Here is a 21,464-nt window from a genome sequence, read left to right on the forward strand (position 1 = left end):
GCTTCCGGGGACCCCGCTCCGGCCGCTGCGCCCTGCGCCCCGCCGCTCCGACAGCGCCCCGCCCCGCGCCGCCCGGCCCCGGGCGCTTTAAAGCAACCGCGGCCCCCGCCCCCCTCCGTCCGTCAAGGCGCTCATCCCTGGGCAACCGGCTGTGGCCAGGGACGACCTGGTGGCCGGGGAAACGCCTGGGCTTCAGAGCCTCACAGAAATCATCGAGCCTCTCTGGGCCTCAGTTTTTCATCCCGAAACCAGTGAGGATTTCGCCACTTTGCTGGTTAGGGCACCAATTGAACTCGATCGCCTTAGGTAGGCTCTGCATGTGCCACCTCTCCGCAAGCTTCCCTCACCTGCTACCTGGAGGCATTAGAGTTTGCCACCCCCTTGGCACAGGTTCTCCTTCCTCCTGCCCCGACGTGGGACCAGGGGATGCGAACACCCGCCTGTGGGACCAGGCTGAGGCTGGAGAGGCACTCTGCCCTACTCTGGGTCTGACTGAAGCATCCCCCACTCCCATCCCTGCACATTGGGGGCCACCAGAGGTCTCAGCCTTAGGGACAGGGACAGGACCGCAGCCATTTCCAGCCAGTCCTGGGCGGTTCTTGAGACAGCATCTTAACAATCTGTGAGCTACAGTTCTGGCCCTGGCTCTCCTTGGCCGGGGCCAGGTCTAGGGTGCAGCAGCTGTGACCACTGCAATACCTGGCCATCGAGGGAGTTAAGTTTCAGCATTCTATTCCACGATTTTCAATAGACTTCTAAAATTTTTAAATAGAAGTACTATTTTGTTCTTTAAGTTGAAATTCAGGTAGTAGAGTCGCATTCAGGGTATGAAGTTGACCACCTGTCAGGCCTAAGCCTATTTCTCTCTCTCTCTCACTTTTTTTAAGGGGGTGGGAGAGGGGCAGAGGAAGAGAAGCCGACTCCCCGCTAAGCAAGGAGCCCCACACCCGGCTAGAGCCCAGAACCCTGAGATCATGACCTGAGCCAAAAATCAAGTTGGAGGCTTAACCTACTGAGCCACCCAGGTACCCCAAAGCCTTTCTCTTTCAAGCATGAAAGTTCCTCCGGCCCCAGCTCAGTGCTAGTGCCCCAGGCTTTGGAGAGCCAAACCTTCATTTATCCTTCATTATTTCCAGTCTCTGAGCCTCGCTCCTCTCAGCCTCCCTACTTCTCTCTTTCAGTGTCCTCAGTAAAAGGGTCGGGTAGTGGGGTCTTTAGGGGCCTTTCAGCCCACCTCCTTTGGTTCCATGGATACAAGACGGTATTCGGGCCAGTGGTCATGAACAGGCTGAGGTTCCATGCCCAGGAGTTTGGAGTACACCCTATTCCTTTCTTCCCCATCTCCCCACACATCTCTGGGGTCTCTGGGCTGAGCAGGAGAGTAAGGGTAAGGCAGCCTGCCTTGTGTCCAAAAGAGTCCAAGATCCCCAAGTAAGAGCACGAAGGGCCTGGGGGCAAAAGGGAGAGGAAAGCTTAGGTTACTCGGGGGACTAGACTTCTCACTCGGTATCCATGGCCCTGCAGCCAGGTCAGCAGGGTGAAGGCCACTTGGGTCTCTGGTGACTTTCACCTTTCAGTGCCCAGATGCCCTGTGTAGGCCACCTGGCTTATCTAAGGCTTCCCACCCCACACAGTGTGCACTTCATGGCAAGAGTCTACACTGGGGACCTTCTTGCTTCCTTCTCCTTTGGACAAGGTCTGGGTCTGATACGTTAATGGCAGTTAATGGCTTTAGCTGGTAAGTGGTGGAGTCAGCACTCACTTGGTCTCAAGCCAGGAGGAGGGGGCTGAGTGTGCTGTAATCTCTACTTCCCTGGAAAAAAGGCCTGAGAACCTGGCTGGGCCGATGCAGGGCCAGCAGGGAGGGAGGGTGTTCCAACCAGGAGACAGAAGGTCTGAGTCCGTATTTGAGGGCTGAAGAAGTCACAGGATCTCCCCTCCTTGCCTGGCATCTGCCTAGGACTTGGGCAGCAGGTTCTAGTGGAGGAGAGTTGAGTGCTGTTCTAGAGCCCGTGGTGTCACTGAGGTGGAGCTGTCGACAATAATGGAGCCAGCATCCACTGAGCACTCCTGTCCCGACTCTACAAGGATCTTTACATCATTCACTCTTCATCCTCACAAGACCTCTATCAAGTAGGTACCATTTGTCGTAATCTGGTTACACTGTTGAGGAAACAGAAGCCCAGGGCTTTGGTCACGCACCCCAGATCACATAGTTGTAAGCGGTGGGGCCAGGATTTGCCTTCAAGTCTGACTCCAGCCCATTCTCTAGGCCTCTGTGCTCCACGGCCTCCTTCACTTTGATGGACTGTGACCAAGAGCTATGTCCATAGTTGAGACCAAGCCAAGGTCACTGGGTCTAGGTCAGTGGTGTCCTGGAGCTGGCTCTTCGGTGGCTTCAGAGAGCCAGCTGGGCACATCTTTCCAAATTCTCATGTAGTGACATCAGGACAGTAGCCCGAAATGGGCCATAGTGGGAGTATTTACACCACAGAAATTGGCAAGTGCTATCAGGGCTTGTTTTCCTCCCCGAAGACCACTGGGCTGGGTGCAGCAGCAGATGCCAGCCCCCGGATGAGCTGTGGATGCATTAAGCAGCACGTACAAAAGAACATGCTAAATCTGGACACCTCTGAGCTACGTCCAGGCCTTCTCCCAAGGGATCCAGGGTTGTCAGGTTGTTCTGGGAAGGTGCTTCTAGCCCCAGGACCAAGCTGGAGCGGCAGAAAAGCCCAACTTGGTGCCCAGTCCTGGCCCTGCTGTGGACTAATCACAGGAGTTTAGGCAAATAACTTAATCCCTCATGGGTAGAATGGAGACAAACCAGCACTGACTTCACTGTGCCCTCATGAGGATTAGGTGTTACAGAGGTGTTGGCGCTTGGTAAGCTGTGCCAGTCAAGAAGTGTTTGGTCCTTTTCTAACTTGCCTAGATTCAGCATTTTCCATCCCCTGCAGATCTGCATAAGCCCCTCCCCACCCCCTCCAGCCACTCTGGTCCCAAGGGGGGCAGGCCGCCCCACACTTCACAGAGCAGTGCTACTCCTCTTCCCCCCTGCTTACCGCCGACACACATCAGCTCTCACGTCCAAGGACCGTTAACATCACTCCTGATACCGCAAGACCCCTGCCAGGATGGGGCCTCTGGTGAGCACAATGGAAGCTGCTACAAGACTGGGCCACACAGCTGCCTCAGGGGTGGACAACTGTTACTCTCTCACACTCCTTGCCCTACTGTGTGGCGGGTTACAAGAGAAAAAAGGTCCAGCTTCCTACTTATTTTGGAGTAAGTTAAAATAAATGAAAAGAACAACAAACATTACTCAAGTAACCTTGTAAGTGGGAGGGCCCAAATGCCCCCTGGGGTAACAAGGCTCACGTGCCCAGCCAGGGCCCCTCCTCAAATTAGAATGGCCTCAGACACTGAGACACAGTGGAATGGTTCTTGCACTCAAAACATCCCTGTCTTCTTTCTGGGAACCCGAAGGAAAGTCAGATTCAATTAAGGACAAGAAGAACACCATGGCATTCAAAATAAGAGTTATTTATTACAAAAGTAAATGGCCTCTGATTATCTGTGGAAACTTTTTTTTATATATATAAAATTGTGGCCCAAATAGCTGGCTGGAGGTTGGGCTAACAAACATCTTCTTCCTCCACCAGCAAGTTTGTGGGGCATGTCACATTTCCGCCAATTCCTGGGCACTGGAGCCCACATTCAGAGCCCCACCTTGATCGCCCCTCTCCCCAGTGTCTTCCACTGACTAAACCTGAGCACTGAAAGCTGCATCAACCCATATGGCCTTGTCCTCAGAGAAGTGTCTACCAGTCTGGGCTAAGAGGAAGAGGAGAGAGTGAGCCAACAATTCTTCTCTCATCCTTGGAATGCAGTATGAGACAGAGGAACCCTTTGTCCCCAGTGTGGCCAAATTAGGAGGGAGCCATGGGCGGGAAGCTGGCTGGGCTTTCTCCTTCCTCACCCTCACTCAGAGTGGCTGCCTCTCTGCTCCTTGGGAGTTCCTCCCTTCCAACAAGTCCCTAGTAGGAAATAAGAAGGTGCAAGGGGACATCAGTCACCTCCCAGTTGTTACGGGGCCATGGTTCTTGGCTGAGGGGCAAGCACAGACTCCTCATTCTCCCTCCAGAACCCACCCAGATGGCTACCCCCAACCAGCTTAGAAGAAACCAACTCCACCTCCGGGGAGGACAGACAGTGGTGCAGTAGAAGGGGTGAGCAGAGGTTCTCCATCCCTGCTCATTCCCTTCCAGAAACGCAATTAAGCCCACAGCCCAGACTCAGCACACAGGCAGTACTTCCTGCCAGGGGAAGTCAAAAGGGGTTGCAGCCCTGGGAGAGGGAGGTCATCACACCCCAGATCTAATTAACAAACCTGCCTTGCTTTTGACATTGCTGCATTTCCTCTATTAACATTAATGATGGCTGGTCTGAACGGCTAAGGATGGCCAGAAGCTTCCCTCCCCACTGCCCAGTAGGTAGCACAGCCTGTCCCTGGGCCCAATTTCCAGTCTCCGTGGCAACCGCCTCCCGAAGATGCTCCAAAGAGCTCTGACCCTGTCAGAAGTGGTGGGGGCTACAGAGGAGGGAAGATGAAGTGTGGCAGAGCCTCATCATTAAACCTGGAAGCATCACAGTCCTCTGAGACAAAATACTCTGTCATGCACTGGCAGGAGGGAGGTGGCCTGAAGAGCGGGTCCGGGGTTGGTTCGATTCTGACCCAAGGGTTTTCTTAATCTCTTCCATTTGGGGAGGAAGTGAAAGGAACAGCTCTGAGCTTCTTGCTTGGGCTTTAAAGTGGTAGAGAGTAGAAGCTTTGCTGCATTTCTAAGTGCTCTGGGTCTTTGGGAGAAAGAGATCAGTGGAACAGTGACACAGAGAAAGGGAAATGAAATGCATCCAGGGCAGCAGGGAAGACTAGAGAAGTAAAAGTGGGGAACACCTCATGAGTGACAGGAACATCAACCCAGACGGGCTGGACCAGCCCACTGGGACCCCAGCCCAGCACCACAGATCCCTGCCCTGCTGCCCACCAGCCTTGGCTGCTAAGGGGCCCCAAAGGTTCCCCCAACCATGGGGAGAATGCATCTGCCCCACCTCATAGCCAGGTTGGATGCAGACGGAAAAGGACAGACAGCAAGAAACCACCTCTGGCACGCAGGGCCTGGGAACACAGAGCAGCCAAGGATAGGATGCCATTCCTCCCACCAGTCATCATGTGGTGTTCTCAGAGAGCAAGGAACCAAGGGCTGGTGAGTGCTCGGCTGCCTCACTCCAGAGCCCAGTCCTCTGTGCACACTGCAGGGAGTGCAGCCACCTGCTGCCCCAGAGACTTCCCAGCAGCTGCGCCCCCCCCCCCGCCCCGCCGCCACCACCACACCAGGAAGCAGCTGGGAGGCTCTCCAACTCAGGGGCGCTCAGCTCTATTTGTGGGGAGAAGGCCGGCACAGCTTTGATGGCCCCATCTGCTCAGCCCTTGGTGATATCCCAAAGTGGGGCCAGTGAGCTCAGCCTTCTTGGAGGTCAGAGAATTTTTGATGGCTCTTGCTTTCAAGCCAAATCCAGTGTGAAAGAAATACCAGAAAATACTACTATAGCCCTGGACTATTTCTTACGGTTTATGAGACTCAGCTGTCCACAGTCACGGTCTATATTCAACAGGTGTATGGACAAATGAACCCTCCCACTCCCACACACTCACGCACACTCTCTCACACACTCATCCTTCCTTATGTTGCACACTTGGGGAAACGGGCCTGAGAGATGTCCTCTTGCTGAGCCATTCCCAGAGGTGGGATCTCTGCAGAGAGCGCTGCAGCTCTCCCTAGTGTTGGGCTAAATTCCAGGTATGCTCCCAGAGCTTGGTCCTGGCAGGCAGCAGAATTCCTTGGGCTCCTCAGGCAGCTTTGCCCACAGCTGGGAGGGTCCAGGGACTGGCTGCACAGCTGGCTGTCCCCAGAAAGTTCCTGGATTCAGGCTGGAGTAGCAGTAGCCTCAAAAGTCCCATGATTCAAGCCACCTTAGTCCTGCCATGGGACTTCGTGGGTCCTGGGCTAGGGGACCGACCATCCCATAAGCCAGAGGGTGGAAGAGGTAGAAGCTATGAGAGAGAATCCAGAGGGAGGTGGTCAGCACCCAGCGCCTTGGCAGGGGCAAGGAGCCCCATGGATCTTTGAAGTTTAGCAGCCCCTACTGGAGCTTATCAGCTCTTCTCCACCTACAAGACCCACTCCTCGTCACAATGTCTGCGTTCACCATGTGGGCACACTGTAGTCTGAGAGCTTAGCAGATGCCGGTTTAATGAGAAAGAAGGAAAGGGCTCCTCCCAGGAGGCCCGGGAGAGAGACCAGTCCTGGGGTCTGGCCGTGGCTGTTTGGCTCATAGTATTTGTTAAAATGTGCCTGTGCCCTCAGATCACAGGCCCACCATTTCCTGTTCACACTTTAGTGCTGCCTCCCTGGCCCCTAAAGGCCAGTGACTCTCAATAGGGGATCTGTGAGACTGGCAAGGGGCGGGGGGTTGGTGAGGCTTGCCAAACACCACCCTCCTTCCAGTTATTCTGAGCCACACCCCACACCCTCTCCCTCACCCCACCCCCCTCCAGGGCGGTCCGGTGAGGGGGCCAAGGTGACTAAAGAGAGGCAGCCGGTGTGCTGGGGTGATACAAAAGCTGGGACCTAGTGGCAAAAAAAAAAAAAGAATGCACAGTTAGCCCCAGGTTTCTCCTATCTGGCTCCACATTGGGGTCACCTCGGGAGCTCGGAAAACTGGCTCAATTGAATCGGAGCCTCCGGGACGGGGGCCCAGGCATGCTTTAAAAGCACCCCAGGGGATTCTAAGATGCATCAAAGGCAGAGGCAGGGACCAGCAATGCAAGGGGTAGGGGCTACTCACCTGTAGGCAGTTCCCAGGAGCAGGCTCAGGAGTCCCACCGCATATATGCCCCTGGCCAGGGAAGAGGAGGCCAGACTCCAGGCACAGAGCCGCAGGAGAGTATCCCACAGAATCCCTAGGAGAAAGAAGACAGACAGACCTAGTCTGTCAGAGGATGACTTTCCGGGATGCAGCAGAGAGGAGCTACCCAGGTCAGGAAGCAGTGAGATTCCCCCTCGGTGCTAATCCCCCGCCCTTCTCACCCAAGTCCAGGTAGGCGGTGCTGACCTGTCAACATGCTGGAGAAGAGCATGGCTGGGAAGTAGTGGTGGAAGTAGAGGATCCGGCCCATCAGGAAGAATGGGAAGTAATGGAGCATCCAGCCAAGCAGGAGCTGACCGCCTCCTTGCAGCAGGACCTGGGACAGCCCTGGGCCCCAAACAGCACAGCTTGGTCAGCAGCCAGGGAGGGGGCAGAGACCCCTGGCTCTCGTCCAGCTCTGCCACTTCCTTGCTGGGTGACTAGACTAAGCCACGTGCCCTTACTGGGCCTGCCTCCCTCATCTGGAGGCCACTAAGCAAGGGGCTAAGCAGGCCTCCGGCAGCTGGACGAGATGAGCAGCTGGCCCTCGAGAGCCTTGCTCACCGCCTGTTTGGAGAGGCCTCAGCACCCACGCAGCAGGAGGCAGCCCAGCCTCTAAAGAAACCAAGATGCGGCACGCCCCCAGACAGCTGCCCCCACCCCACGGCCATCTCCCATATCTTTGCTGCCGCCCAGATCTTTGCAGTGGCAGACAGGGCAGAGGTGAAGTCAGAGAGGAGGATGGAGGGGAGAGAGGGGGTCTAGGGCCATGGCTGTTCACAAGGGAGCTGCACAGGGGAAAAAAGAGCCTGCAGGACCATCTCAGGGGCTGTGGTCCCTACCCCGCTAGAGGACGGGGCCATGGAACAGAGAGCGACAGAGAAGAAAAGGTGGGCAGTTCTATACAGAGCATAGAGGTTCAAGTGAGGGCTCTAAGGTCAGACCACTTGGGTCTGAAACTCAGCTCTACACTTACTAGTATATTTCCTGGGATAAGTCTCTTCTCTTTGTGCCTTTGCTTCCTAAGCCATAAAATGGGGCTAAGAACGTTCTACTCTACAGGGCTGCTGGGAGCATGGAGTGTTTAACACAGTACTGGGCATTTGGTGACTGAGCTTTAAAAAGCAAAGGAGAAGGGAAAGAGTGGGGTGAAGGCAGAATGGCCCATCAGCAGTGCAGGCTCCGGCCAGCTGCTAGGTCAGGGGAGGAAGAGCCCAAGGGACCGACCTTCAACCTCTGCAGGCAGGCATGCCCCTCTCTGCATGGCTACAGCAATGATGCTCCCCAAGAGGAGGTAGAGGGCAATGCTCAACAGATTCAGCCACCAAACCACCTGCATGGGAAGGAGAATGGGCGGGTTAGAGGAGAGCCACAGGCCCCCAAGGATCCAGGCTGAGGGCCCACACAGGGAATGTGCTAGGCACTCACCGGGTTGCCAAGCAGATACACGCGGAAGTCTGTGTCATTGATCCCTGAGAAGCGCAGGCCCTGCGGGGCAGAGGACACCCTGCTGATCCAGGGCCCAGTGCATCCCAGCCACATGTGCTCCGGCAGGGAGGAAGACCAGTTACCTTCCACAGACAGGGAGCCTGGGCAGGAGGCCGATTCTACATGAGCTCTCTGGGAAGGCCGGGTCAGAATCAGGGCAGAAAACAGAGCCCTGTCTCTGGCCACCTCATGTCAGGTAAGGCCTTGCCCAGTCACCCCACCCCACCCTCACCAAGTCTCAGTGGTCTCTTCTTTGGCTCCATTTCCTGGGAGCAGTTCTAGCCTTGAGCCCTACCTGATAGTTGATAGGCCAGTGCCAGGGTTTGGATGTGAACTCATTGTCCTTGGGTTTGAGTCCATTGTTCCCCTGCAGGAAGATGGCAAAAAAGAAGCTAGTCAAGGCAGAGATCTAGAGAGCTGACAGAAATGTGAGGAATGGGCATCTCTGACAGACAGCCAACTGTCAAGAGAAACCTCCCCCGTCTCCCTCCGTTGCGGGGAAGAATCTGGTGCTTGTTCTCAGTCACTGTCCACCTGCTTATGACTGCCTTACTTCTACCAACACACAAGCTTCCATTGCCACCAGAGACAGTCCATTCAGACCCACTATGCTTGAGAGAAAAAAGGACTTGTTTCCTGTGAGGACAAAACATCCATCCATCTTCCAGACCAAGTAGGAGGTGTCAAGAGGGCTAGTGGGAGATACAAAATCAGGCTGGCTATACTTGTTCCCTCTGGAGGCCAATTTCAAACACAAAACCAAAACCAAATACTCTGATGAGTTCCTGAACTTGGAAAAAGTGACTGTAGTCTAGTGTTTCTCAACTTTTTTTTTTTTCATTCTTGCCCCTCCTGGGACTTTTTAGACATTTTTTTCCTAAATGCCTCCCATCACATTTTAATACCACAGCTGTACCGTAAATGTGTTTACATACTGGTTGACTACCTACGTTAAAAAGCTAAGGGTTTTTTGCCCTCCAAGAATACATTTTATCCACTGGGCGTGATATTAACCCTGTTCAGAGTGCACACTTTAGCCTGAAGGACCCAGACTCAGCCCCTTTAATCCAGCAGCCAAGACTGTCCAACACCCTGTCTCTACACGCCAAAATCAGGGCTTTTCAAAAACAAAGAAAAGATCAGGACCCCGGATACTAAGCACCAGGACTGATGTCAGCCTCATTATCAGAACAAATTGAGAAGGCACTTCCCGAGAAGAGGAGTGAGGTGTTATGAGTTAGGTCAGGATCTCTCCACTGAAGGGCCTCCGAATGAAAAATGAATCATCCTGGGCCCCAGAGGAGCTGCTAAGAGAAATTGATTCCTCCAAACCACTGCAGTTCAGTCCCAGACTCGGGGACTCCAGCCAGAGCTATAACCAACCAGGGACATCCTATTCACTTTGTTAATCTCAGAAATACAGCTCCTTTACTAATCCAAGAAATGGAAGGAAGAAAAAGTCTGTAACCATTAGAGGCCTATGCATTTATACATTGTTCTCTATGCTTAAAATCTAGAGTGGGCTCATTCCCTCTGACCTCAGCAGGCAAGGCAGCCTTCTCTGTACAGGACTCAGACCCTCCACTCAGTGGGCAGAAAAGCCCTCTCCCATGCAGTTTCTGTCATCTGGACCATTTTGACCACTCTTCCCACCCTGACTCTATTTCGACTGAATAAGAACGTTCCCTGATGCCCTTTTATTCTCTGGCTCTACCTCTTAGATAATGAAAGAAGAAATGAGACTATTTAGACTTAGTCTTAAAATTCTACCCAGACATAGAATGATATTTTGACTGACAGGCACGTATTCAAAAGAGCTATGTCATCAGGCCACAGTGACAGCTACAAGCAGGGAGTCGGAGAAGAAGTGACCCGGAGATCACTTAATGTCAAGTCATCAACGCCCAATGTGCAGAAATGACAAAATTTGAATTTTTTGATCTAATCTGGTGAAATAAGTCAACTATATTTACCGAGTACTGCTTACATAATCACTTCCAGGAAAGTCCACTTGACAACGGCTCAGCAGGGGACAAATAACAGGCACTACACCTCTCTGCACCCCTGTGGGTGGAGTGATCATCACATACCTGGCTGAAGATACAGTGATTCCTAAACACCTTTCCTGCAGGACACTGGCTTTCCATAAACCAGAGGAAAGGCGTCCCCCCTACACATCAACACTGCAGCAGGCTTTCTCTACAGCACAGGGGAGAAGTTAAGCTAGTGGGTAGAACTTTCTCAATTTAAAGATCTCCTCTCTCAATTGTTCTTACACCACTGAGGTTAGAACTGCTGTCAGATACTAATGATGGGGAATACCAACAATGAGTCTTACAAAACCTGCAAAAGACTCAACCACGCCCCTAAACAGTTCCCGTGTCTGGGAACATGCATGGGCTCATGGTGGAAATTTTATGCTGCAGATAAACAACATGCTCAGATCAGCTATTCATCCTAATTCATTCTAATTTCATATGATGGAATGAGCAATTACTGTCTCAAGGTCTTCAACCAAGAACACTGTAATTTTCAGGGGCTCTGCCATTTGAACGGATTTGAGAATCACTTAGAAGCAGAAGAGTGTGGCGGTAGCCAGCACTGACTCTGAGAGCCTGCCAGCCCGGCTTTGAAGCCTGGAGCCACCTCTTCCATTTCGTTCTGTGACCCTGGGCAAGTTCTTTAACCTCTCTGTGCCTCGATTCCCTCATCTGTAAAGTGGGGACAATAATCCCCGCAGGACTGTGATAACTACAGAATAAGTTAGTGCAGCACCATGCACAGAGTGGCGCCTGGCACGTAAGAGCTACGTAAGTGTGCACTGGGGTCCGTTGTCCTCACCATCATCATCATCATCACCGTCATCATTCTGCAATAAGGGAAATGCCTTCGAATACCAAGTAAACCAGAAGCGAAGACCCTTTCAACATTCTCCACCAGGGGACAGTGGATCTATACCATAGCTACTGATCTGTGATGCAAGTTTGTGGATGGCCAAGAGCTCACAGAGGAACCTTCCAATGAGAGGGGGCCACAGTACCCGGATCATCACCATGTGGGACTCCAGCAAGATCTCAGGAAAAGTGGGCTGCAGCACGTCCAGGCTGATGTTTGGCACTAGACAAAGAAAGGACAGAGAAGAAAACCTTGGTCACATGCACATTCTCACAGCCGTCCATGGTACCAACACCGCGCCTGGAATCTGAGTGTAGCTTTCCTGACGCGCTGGCTAACGAGTAGGTTAGAGTGTTGAGGAGACAGAAGAAAGCTTGGCCCAATTCTTGATCACCCCTTCAGGTTGTGCAAAGCCCTCATGAGGCGTTTGGAGAAATACAAAGGCAACAGGCGACGGGGCCTGTCCCCAGTGTTGCCACCGCTCTCGGCACCATCACCCTTCGTTATGGTACAGGCTCGAATGCTAGGCCGGTCTGTGAGGACAGGGACCAAGTCCACCTCATTCACCCCAGGGGCCCCCAGGCTTCCCACTGTACTCACTAAAGAGTTGTTTAATTAGTTAATTAATTAGCTGGTTGGCTAAATTAGGTAGTAAGAAGAATGAAATGGGAAACACAGAGAGGGGAAATGAAGCAGAAGCTTAAAAGGGGTGGTTGAGGAGGACAAATGATGGATCCAAAGACGACTGAGTTGAAGACGACACTGATGTAGAAACATCAAATTGGAGCCTGGGAGTACAGATATGGGGGCTCAGATCCAGGGCTGTGGCCACCGCTTTCTATCAAAGTATTGGCTGGCTGTGGGGAGGGGCAGAGCTCTACACAGGGGCATAAAGGGAAAGCACCAGCCTGCTCTAAGCCTTGAGGGTGGGAGGTACACATGGTGCAGGAGACAGAAAAGCCCAGAAGGAGACCAGACAGGTGGACCCACATTACAGGCAGCAAGGAGAAGCGTTAGCTCCAGCAAGAAGCAAAGAAAATGGGACGAGGAAACTAGCTCTGGCCCACTGCAAGGTCACTGGTCACTTTAGGGAGAGTTTAAGGAGGATGGGAAGTTGACATGGTTGGGAAGAAAAAGGAGCTACCTGTCGAGACAACTCGTATAAAGAGACTAGGTTCAAAAAAGGCAGGAAATGACCACAAGGAGATACAGTGGCAGCAGAATCTATGAAGATTGGTTCTTCTAAGATAAGAGTTACTTATAAATGTTTCCAGGAAGTAATCTCACTCACATTTGGGATTGATATGGTCCTCCACATTCCAGATAGAGTTGAGGGTTTCCTTTAGGTATGGGGTGCAAGTAACTTCCAACTGTTCCCAGCCCCTGTGAAAAGCAGTCACAGAGGTCTCTCAGAAGACGTGAAACTCACCAGAGAGCTGCGCTGTTGAATCTTTAAATCTATAGAACCCTGCTCTTTTCAACCCAGTGGCCATGCTTTTTTCAACCTCACTCTTTCATATCCCATGACTATCCTAGGAGGAGTCCAGCATAGAGTATTCCACTTCAGAAAGGCCCAGAGCATTTACAAGGTCCAAAACAGATGAACAACGATTCTGTTCAACTCTCAGAACACAAAAAATACCAAAAGAACTCTGGAGTTCTGTGCTCTGTAACACACGTGATGCCTTTTCTCCTTCCATCTACCACCAAAATAAGAAAACACGAGGTGAACATTGACAACTGGGAAACAGAAACTTCTGGTATCCTCCTTGCAGTGTGAAAGGAGAAGCATGAGCCTCAATTGGGATATCAAAACCCCAGAGACTCACCACTTGGGCAAGACCTTTCCCGAGGAGCCCAGGACACAGCCTGTGACCAGATGGATGAGGCGAATGCGACTTCTTAGCACTTTGATCCGGTTTCCAAATTTTCTGTTTACAACCTCAATCCGCCAGAAATCATTTGAGTCTCCTGTCCCATTCTGCCATGTAAATCAAGGAAAAAATACAAAGAAAGTAAGATGACTTTAGAGAAGACGTGTCAGGAAAGGGAGATGGCCACCCTTCCGATGCCACCATGTTACAAAGGTCAAAGACAAAACAGGCCTCAGTGGATGAGGTGGGAAGGGGAACGAGGGGGCCAGAGAAATACCCCAAGTGACGGACATTCCCCCAGCGCTCGCTACCACAACTAAGAAAAAGTGGGGTAACTCCCGCAGCCTGCAGTCCAAGTCTTCACTTCACAGAACTAGAGTTTAAATTCTAAACATATGTCTTTGCTCTTAAACCAAACTCAAGACATCAACCTGAACCAACAGAGATAGATTTGGGCCATTTGTACCCATTACTTGGCCATCTGGACACTCACTCATCTAAGCCAGAAAGATCTGGCCTGCAGATTATATTTTGGAAATTAAAATACTTGTGTCTAATTCTCCTCAGGAGATGCACACAAGAAAAAGACAAGCAATGGCTCTAGTACTGTGGGGTGAGCAAACAGAAGGAGGGTTGGGAAGTCCACCTTAAGGAACCCAAGATCTGTACTGATGCACCAAAGCCCCTGCAAGGGAACATAAGATAGTCCTAAGTCTAGCCGCCCTCTGTAGTTGTTTTGTTTCCAAATCACTCCCCAAGCCATAAGTACCCATAGAGCTACTGCTTCTATTAACTGCATCACCCACACTACTAAAAAATCCATAAGCAATGTGGTTAACATCCCCCTGCAGAACAGGGAAGTAATCCTTAAAAACAAAGCCAATGAGGATTTGGGATCTGGCAAAGAATAAACGTATATATTCACCTAGGATCATATTGTGGGTCCATGGCTTCTATGTCCAATGTGATTTAAAAAGGGACCCAAATAGTATTCATATGTGACATTTATTGTCAGAACATAAAAATGGCACGGTTATTATGGGAGAAGAGAGAATGGAGACAAACAGACTCACAGGTTGCTTTTCCCACAGCAAGCCTAGCCAAAAAGCTCCCAGTGTTAACAGAGTCCCTGTGTAGCCCGTCATCCTTAGGAACATTACAGAATTCCAGGGAAGATGTGTTCTGTCACATGGCCCTGAACCAGGCCCCACAATTTTTTACAGCCTGCTCACACTCCAGTTGCTCACTTACTATGCCATAGCCAGTGACCTGATAGTGCTTCCGGGTCAGGGGGGCCTCATGATAGTGACTGTGCAGGTTCCGAGAAGTCCTAGAAGTTAAGCGAGAGAAACGCCATTATCCTGGAGAAAAGAGACATGAAACGTCTCCTCTTTTACTAAGGATATTCAGAGTCATCTGTTAGTGCAAAAAAAAATTAGAATCTGAACTATGAAATCCAACATATCAGGAACGTCTTGCCTATTTACTCACAAGAAACATCCAGAGAATCAGAGAATTGTCCAAACCAGCAGGGACAGATGGTAGGAGTCCGGGACTCCATGCCAAGAAAGGGGTTAACTTCAGCAGTGGGGGGATGACTTACCACATTTGGTGGCTTTGAAGCACTTAGCTTGCCTGACTCATGAGGCAGCTTTGGGGAGAAGAAATTAAAATTTGTAATCTACGCACGCCTGAGCCAGTAAGCTTCCTCCCTCCCATTTACTCTTCCTGCCCTCATCACCAGTTTTATAATGTGGGAATCTGTGGGGGAAGGGAGGGATTAATTTGGCTTTTATTTACTTTGTGCCTTTTATAATAATTCTTATTTTTATCCACAATAAGAAATAAGTGTTCTTTTTTTTTTTAAGATTTTTTTATTCATTTATTTGAGAGAGAGAGAATGAGAGATAAAGAGCACAAGAGGGAAGAAGGTCAGAGGGAGAAGCAGACTCCCTGCCAAGCAGGGAGCCCGATGCGGGACTCGATCCCGGGACTCCAGGATCATGACCTGAGCCGAAGGCAGTCGCTTAACCAACTGAGCCACCCAGGCGCCCAGAAATAAGTGTTCTTTATAAAAATTCTAGAAATTTCCAAAAATAAAACTTAACAATAAATAATAAATAACTTTTAATTTGTCAATAAAACAAAATGAAATTTATTAAATAAGTAGTAAATAATAAAAATTAAAAAGTATCCATGATTATACTAGGAAAAAAACACTGCTTATAGCTTTTCTATCTCTCTCTCTCTCTCTCTCTATATATATATATATATAATCCCTGATTTTTAAAAAACTCCATACCTGATGATTCCACTATACAAAATCTTTGCAGAGCTGCTTCTGCTATCATTCCTGTTCACTCTTGCACATGGTGCCCTACTTCCTTGTGTGCTTAGTTATTTTTTACTATGTACTATTCACTCTCACTGAAAAACTATTTATGGGAATGGATGGCAATCTCTTTCCCAAAAAAGGATTTACATCTGCTTTTAGCCAGGCACTTAGGAAATATTACCAGTCTAGGATTATGTTCATTTAAATTCATGGCCTAAAGATTTTGAGACCATCCAGATGAAATTAATTTGGGTCACAAATCCATGTGAGGATCAATTGGTAGTTACAACTTTTCAGGAACCAGAAATAGCCCCCTCCTCATCCCCACTCCCCCTTCTCAAGCCCTTTGGGGTTTCAAGTTTGGGGGAAGGATCACTTAATAAATTTACCACTTTGGATGAGCCTAGAGCTTTGAATTTACAACTCTTTCTCTCAAGGGGCAGTCAAAACCAAAGACTGAAACTCAAGATTGTGGGATCAAGGCAGAAGTGGCTGCAGCATCCCACTTATTTCTCTGGATTCCCCCCTCCGCCGCCCCATTTTACTTAGATTTTTGGCCTGGTAACTCACTACTGCCTTGTCAGCTCTTTGATGCCTTAAGATGTTTTCATATTATTCCAGCATTTGTAGTCATTTTCAGTGAGAACATTGCTTAAATAAACCAGCTTGCCATAATCTCAGAAAGAGACTTCTATTTCTTCCTAAAGGCAGCCACTTGAGAAGAAGTGTTGGGTAACTCAAAGATTTTTTTTCCTCTGGAAAAAAGGGAAATTGAACAGTACCTTCAAAGTCCAAAGCTCCCCAAAGCCAAAACAGGCAAACAAAAGTGGCTTGCTTATTTCACAAGACTTCATAAAATGGCTTTCCCATTCTAGCACAGCAGTCTTGCTCCATTTACTAGAGCCGCATCCAAATCTGAGTTCTGTTTATTTCCAGTTTAGAAGAACTCCTTACCTTTGGTGCCCACACCACTCACTTATCCCAGACAGCAAATTTACTTACTCTTTGTGTTCTAGCCGAATGATGTCTCCATGTCTTACAAACTCTACTGGGAATGAAGGGTCCAGGGGATCTGCCAAGAAGAAACAAGCATTGATATCTGAAATCATTCACTCATTAGGCTGGTATGAATTGAGGGCCTACAGGTAAAGAGTTACAGTATAATACGGTAGGTGCTAGAGGTACAGAGTGCTGGGAGGACAAAGAGAAAGGGCCCCTCACTGTCTCAAGGAAGGGTATCTCAGAGATATGCTTGAAAAGACCCTTTAAGGAGGGGAGAATTTTGTCAGGTCAACAAGTGGGGCCAGATGTATGAAAGAACAAAACGCATTTGACCGATAGCAAATGGTTTCATATGAGAGGGTAGGGTGTGGTGGGGAGGGGAACGGGAAAGACTGTGGGAATAGATGAGGGTATGAACAAGTAGGGCCACACGGTGCATGCCAGGCTAGGAAATGTGGTCTATCTGACAGGCCCCGAAGCCTCCACAGAAGGATTTTTAAGCTGGGAAGTCAAATAATAAGATTTTCCTTTCAGTAGTAAAAACATAGTCTTCCAAAAACTAATTCCATGTAAATGACCATATGCACTCTCCTCAGAGTCCAGCGTTAAACCCTGCAAGTTTTGTCAGTCATTATCTTGTCTCTGGCAACAAACTTGCTAAGTGTGAGGCGAAGAAAATGATGAAGTGACAAAAAAAAGGGACCACATCGTCTAGAAACCAAGTCAGATCAGATCTAGCAAGACAATGACAATGGAAAAGGAGCTGGCAGTAATCACCAACACAAAAAGATCCTTGCAAATTTCTTCCCAGTGAGACACTAACACTCAAGGTCAGGAAAGAGAAATGTGCCAGAACAAATCACTAGTTTTTAAGAGAATTAGAGAACTCAAGTGTAGACATGCCCATTCCTATGTGGACCTTAAGGTCTCCGAAAAAGATTAATCAGCAAAGGTGACAAATCAAGTAAGTCGATGGGAGGGAAGTTTCATTTTACATGGATGTGACGGGGAGGGGCGTTTTTAGCCATCAAGAACACAAAGACCTAAATAAATAAAATCACAAATGAGAGAAGAGAAGTAACAACCAACACCACAGAAATACAATCAATCATAAGAGAATATTATGAAAAACTATATGCCAACAAATTGGACAACCTAGAAGAAATGAATAAATTCCTAGAAACATACAAACAAAGACCTTGGTCTGTATGGCTCCCACTTCCCAAAGTGTTTATAGCTCTCCGCCTTCACACAGAGCCTTAGTTCCTTGGGTGAAATGCAACCACCTTAAGCTAGAAGCCACATCGAATAACAGATCAGAGATGTTCAAAGATTTGGTCCATGCCCACATAGCCTGAGAAGTAAAGCAGTGTTAGGACGCCTGGGTGGCTCAGTCGGTTAAGCGTCTGCCTTCGGCTCAGGTCATGATCCCAGGGTCCTGGGATCCAGTCCTGCATCGGGCTCCCTGCTCAGCAGGGAGACTGCTTCTCCCTCTGCCTGCTCTGCCTGCTGCTCCCCCTGCTTGTGCTCTCTCTCTGACAAATAAATAAAATCATTAAAAAAAATTTTTTTTTAATTAAAAAGAAAAGGAAGTAAAGCAGTCTTGCCTCGTAACTCCTCATTGTGATAGGTCACTTATGTTTGTCCTATTGGATGAAAACAATCAATACCGGTATTATAAAGGTGTTGAAACAGACTCTGACAAACGGAGTCCTAACGTATATTACTGAGGCAAAGACAGTCATTGTGTACACCACATTTCTAGTCTCAAGACCGCAACGATAAGAGGTGGGGAAAGGAACAAAGAAGGTGAATTTAGGTGAACAGCCACCCACTGCCACACAAAAGCTCAGGAGCAGCTGACTCAAGAAATGCGGAGAGCCAGGTGGGGTTTACTGAGGAGTCATAGAGAATGCCTGTGACATAGGGCAATCAGCAGGGGCTCAGAGGTGAGCAGAAGATACCCTCTGTTCTCTTCTCAGCTAGAACAGAAGGCACAGCCTGCAGGTAGCCAGCTCCCTGACCAAAGAAAGATCTGGATATAGCCCATGTCATAAAGCCCCGAGAGCCCATCAAGTGTGCTTCAGAGCAGCTTTGCCCAGGCCAGTCAGGGGGGCTGGCCAGCAGCTACTGAGTGAGGGCCCAAGCACCAGGCTAGACAAGCCCAGCTACAGGCTCTGAGATCTACAACTGACTTGTCTAGTCCAGGGATGACCAGTGGGCAGCAATACTCTATCATAGCAAGACAACTTGAGCTGCACCATATGCTGGGGTCTGAAAGGCTTAGTGTGCTCTCATTAGAAATGAGAGTAGTCACCGTGTGCCCCCAGTTGGGGCTACTCAACCAGCCCCTGGCAGCGTGTCCAGGTAACCAGTCTGAATTAAGTCTGAGCCCTGGCCGGGCCCTCTGGCTTCAACATGATAGCTATTAAGAGTGAGATCTTATCTGTCTTGCTCACTGCTTACCTCCTATGTTGACAACAGTACTTGGAACATAGTAGGTGCTCAATAAATAGCTGTCGAAAGAATAACTGAGACCAGTAAAGGTATTGCCAAACCATGCTCAGGAATCCCCATCTCTGTACCATTTGAAGGCATGAGAAATGTTAAAAATGGCTCAGAGTAAGCAATAATGCAAGAAACATCAGTTCCCTACCACATTACCTGCGTTTGTGTTATGTTTCTTGATAATCCACAGGTTGTTGTAGTCCTTGTGCAGATAGGTGGTGACCTGGGTCGGGGAGGAGTTGGAAGGGAGAATACAATCAATATCAGCACAGCCACAGGACAATCAATAGCAAACCAACATTGCTTAAGCCTCTTTCAGAATCCTCAGCCACCAACCCGAGGGGCCATGCTGCTTAGGGGGGTACAGAAGTAGCACTGGTGAGATTCTCTCCTGCCATCTGCATTTAGAGGTTTCTCCCACAAGAGCCTTTTTGATTGGTCTCGTTATATCTTTCTGCATCTTTTTTTTAAAAAGATTTTATTTATTTATTTGACAGAGAGAGACACAGCGAAAGAGGGAACACAAGCAGGAAGAGTGGGAGAGGGAGAAGCAGGCTTCCCGCCCAGGAGGGAGCCCAATGCGGGGCTCGATCCCAGGACCCTGGGATCATGACCTTAGCTGAAGGCAGATGCTTTACGAATGAGCCACCCAGGCGTCTCTCTTTCTGCATCTTATCTTTAAAGTTTTAGCCTCTTAGAGAAGGAACCATGATACCTTGTGTTAACATAGTCTCCAGCACACAAAGAGGATTTAGTGCATTTTTTAAAATTTTTATTTATTGGGGCGGCTGGGTGGCTTAGTCATTTAAGCAGCTGCCTTCGGCTCAGGTCGTGATCCCAGGGTCCTGGGATCGAGCCCCACACTGGGCTCCCTGCTCAGCGGGAAGCCTGCTTCTCCCTCTCCCACTCCCCCTGCTTGTGTTCCCTCTCACTCTCTCTCTCTCTCTGTCAAATGAATAAATAAAATCTTTAAAAAAATTTTTTAATTAATTAATTAAGAGAGAGACAGAGAGTGCAAGCTGGGGGAGGGGCACAGGGAGAAGGAGAGAGAGGATGAATCCCAAGTAGGCTTTATGCCCAGTTGTAGAGCCTGATGTGGGGCTTGATCTCAGAACCCTGAGATCATGACCTGAGCCAAAATCAAGAATCAGACTCTTAACCAACTGAGCCACACTGGCGTCCCGATTTAGTGCATTTTACAAAGTAATTAAGACCATGCCTCAAATTTTCTAAATGAAAAATTCATGCCTTATTCTCTAGAATGTGGCCAAATGAAATTAAATAGCTCCATAAATATCTCATCCTAGAAGCTTGAGGTTTTAGCCCATAGCCATTTCATAGACACTGATTTTTATTTATTTTTTATTTTTTTATTGTTATGTTAATCACCATATATTACATCATTAGTTTTTGGTGCAGTGTTCCATGATTCATTGTTTGTTCATAACACCCAGTGCTCCATGCAGAACATGCCCTCCTCAATACCCATCACCAGGATAACCCATCCCCCTCCCCCCCTCCCCTCTAGAACCCTCAGTTTGTTTTTCAGAGTCCATCATCTCTCATGGTTCGTCTCCCCCTCTGACATACTCCCCTTTTCTTCCTCTCCTGTTATCTTCTTCTTTTTCTTTTTTCTTAAAATATGTTGCGTTATTTGTTTCAGAAGTACAGATCTGTGATTCAACAGTCTTGCACAATTCACAGCGCTCACCGTAGCACATACCCTCCCCAATGTCTATCACCCAGCCATCCCATCCCTCCCACCCCCAACCACTCCAGTAACACTCAGTTTGTTTCCTGAGATTCAGAGTTCCTCCTATCAGTGAGGTCATGTGATACATGTCTTTCTCTGATTGACTTATTTCACTCAGCATAACATCCTCCAGTTCCATCCACGTCATTGCAAATGGCAAGATCTCATTCCTTTTGATGGCTGCATAATATTCCATTGTGTATATATACCACCTCTTCTTTATCCATTCATCTGCCGATGGACATCTTGGCTCTTTCCACAGTTTGGCTATTGTGGACATTGCTGCTATAAACATTGGGGTACACGTACCCCTTCGGGTCCCTACATTTGTATCTTTGGGGTAAATACCCAGTAGTGCAATTGCTGGATCGAACGGTAGCTCTAATTTCAACTGTTTGAGGAACCTCCATACTGTTTTCCAGAGTGGTTGCACCAGCTTGCATTCCCACCAACAGTGTAGAAGGGTTCCCCTTTCTCCACATCCCCGCCAACATCTGTTGTTCCCTGACTTGTTAATTTTAGCCATTCTGACGGGTGTGAGGTGGTATCTCATGGAGGTTTTGATTTGGATTTCCCTGATGCCGAGCGATGTTGAGCACTTTTTCATGTGCCTGTTGGCCATTTGGATGTCTTCTTTGGA

At 49.1% G+C, this 21,464-nt stretch overlaps 1 protein-coding gene across 8 annotated transcripts in view; it reads right to left on the reverse strand.

The window, feature by feature from the left end:
• Window positions 1-5,651: 5,651 nt before the first annotated feature.
• The window catches only part of POMT2 (protein O-mannosyltransferase 2), a 49,731-nt gene continuing 33,918 nt past the window's right edge, over window positions 5,652-21,464 (reverse strand). For 3 of the 8 annotated variants that reach the window (XM_073895640.1, XM_073895638.1, XM_025869562.2), the window contains 12 exons: window positions 19,228-19,294; window positions 16,564-16,633; window positions 14,478-14,556; window positions 13,182-13,333; window positions 12,644-12,735; window positions 11,498-11,574; window positions 8,753-8,824; window positions 8,398-8,457; window positions 8,197-8,302; window positions 7,177-7,317; window positions 6,910-7,024; window positions 5,652-6,115 (listed from right to left, as the gene is read on the reverse strand). In XM_073895640.1, the coding sequence (XP_073751741.1) occupies window positions 6,010-6,115; window positions 6,910-7,024; window positions 7,177-7,317; window positions 8,197-8,302; window positions 8,398-8,457; window positions 8,753-8,824; window positions 11,498-11,574; window positions 12,644-12,735; window positions 13,182-13,333; window positions 14,478-14,556; window positions 16,564-16,633; window positions 19,228-19,294 (1,137 nt within the window). In that variant the 3' untranslated portion in view covers window positions 5,652-6,009. Of the gene's footprint in view, window positions 6,693-6,909; window positions 7,025-7,176; window positions 7,318-8,196; window positions 8,303-8,397; window positions 8,559-8,752; window positions 8,825-11,497; window positions 11,575-12,643; window positions 12,736-13,181; window positions 13,334-14,477; window positions 14,557-16,563; window positions 16,634-19,227; window positions 19,295-21,464 lie in introns of those variants that run through there. The other 5 variants (XM_073895637.1, XM_025869563.2, XM_025869564.2 and 2 more) reach the window with 5 other exon arrangements.

Source organism: Callorhinus ursinus, unplaced genomic scaffold (assembly GCF_003265705.2).
Source record: "Callorhinus ursinus isolate GAN/ISIS: 27379988/994484 unplaced genomic scaffold, GSC_fseal_2.0 scaffold8, whole genome shotgun sequence".
NCBI lineage: Eukaryota > Metazoa > Chordata > Mammalia > Carnivora > Otariidae > Callorhinus > Callorhinus ursinus.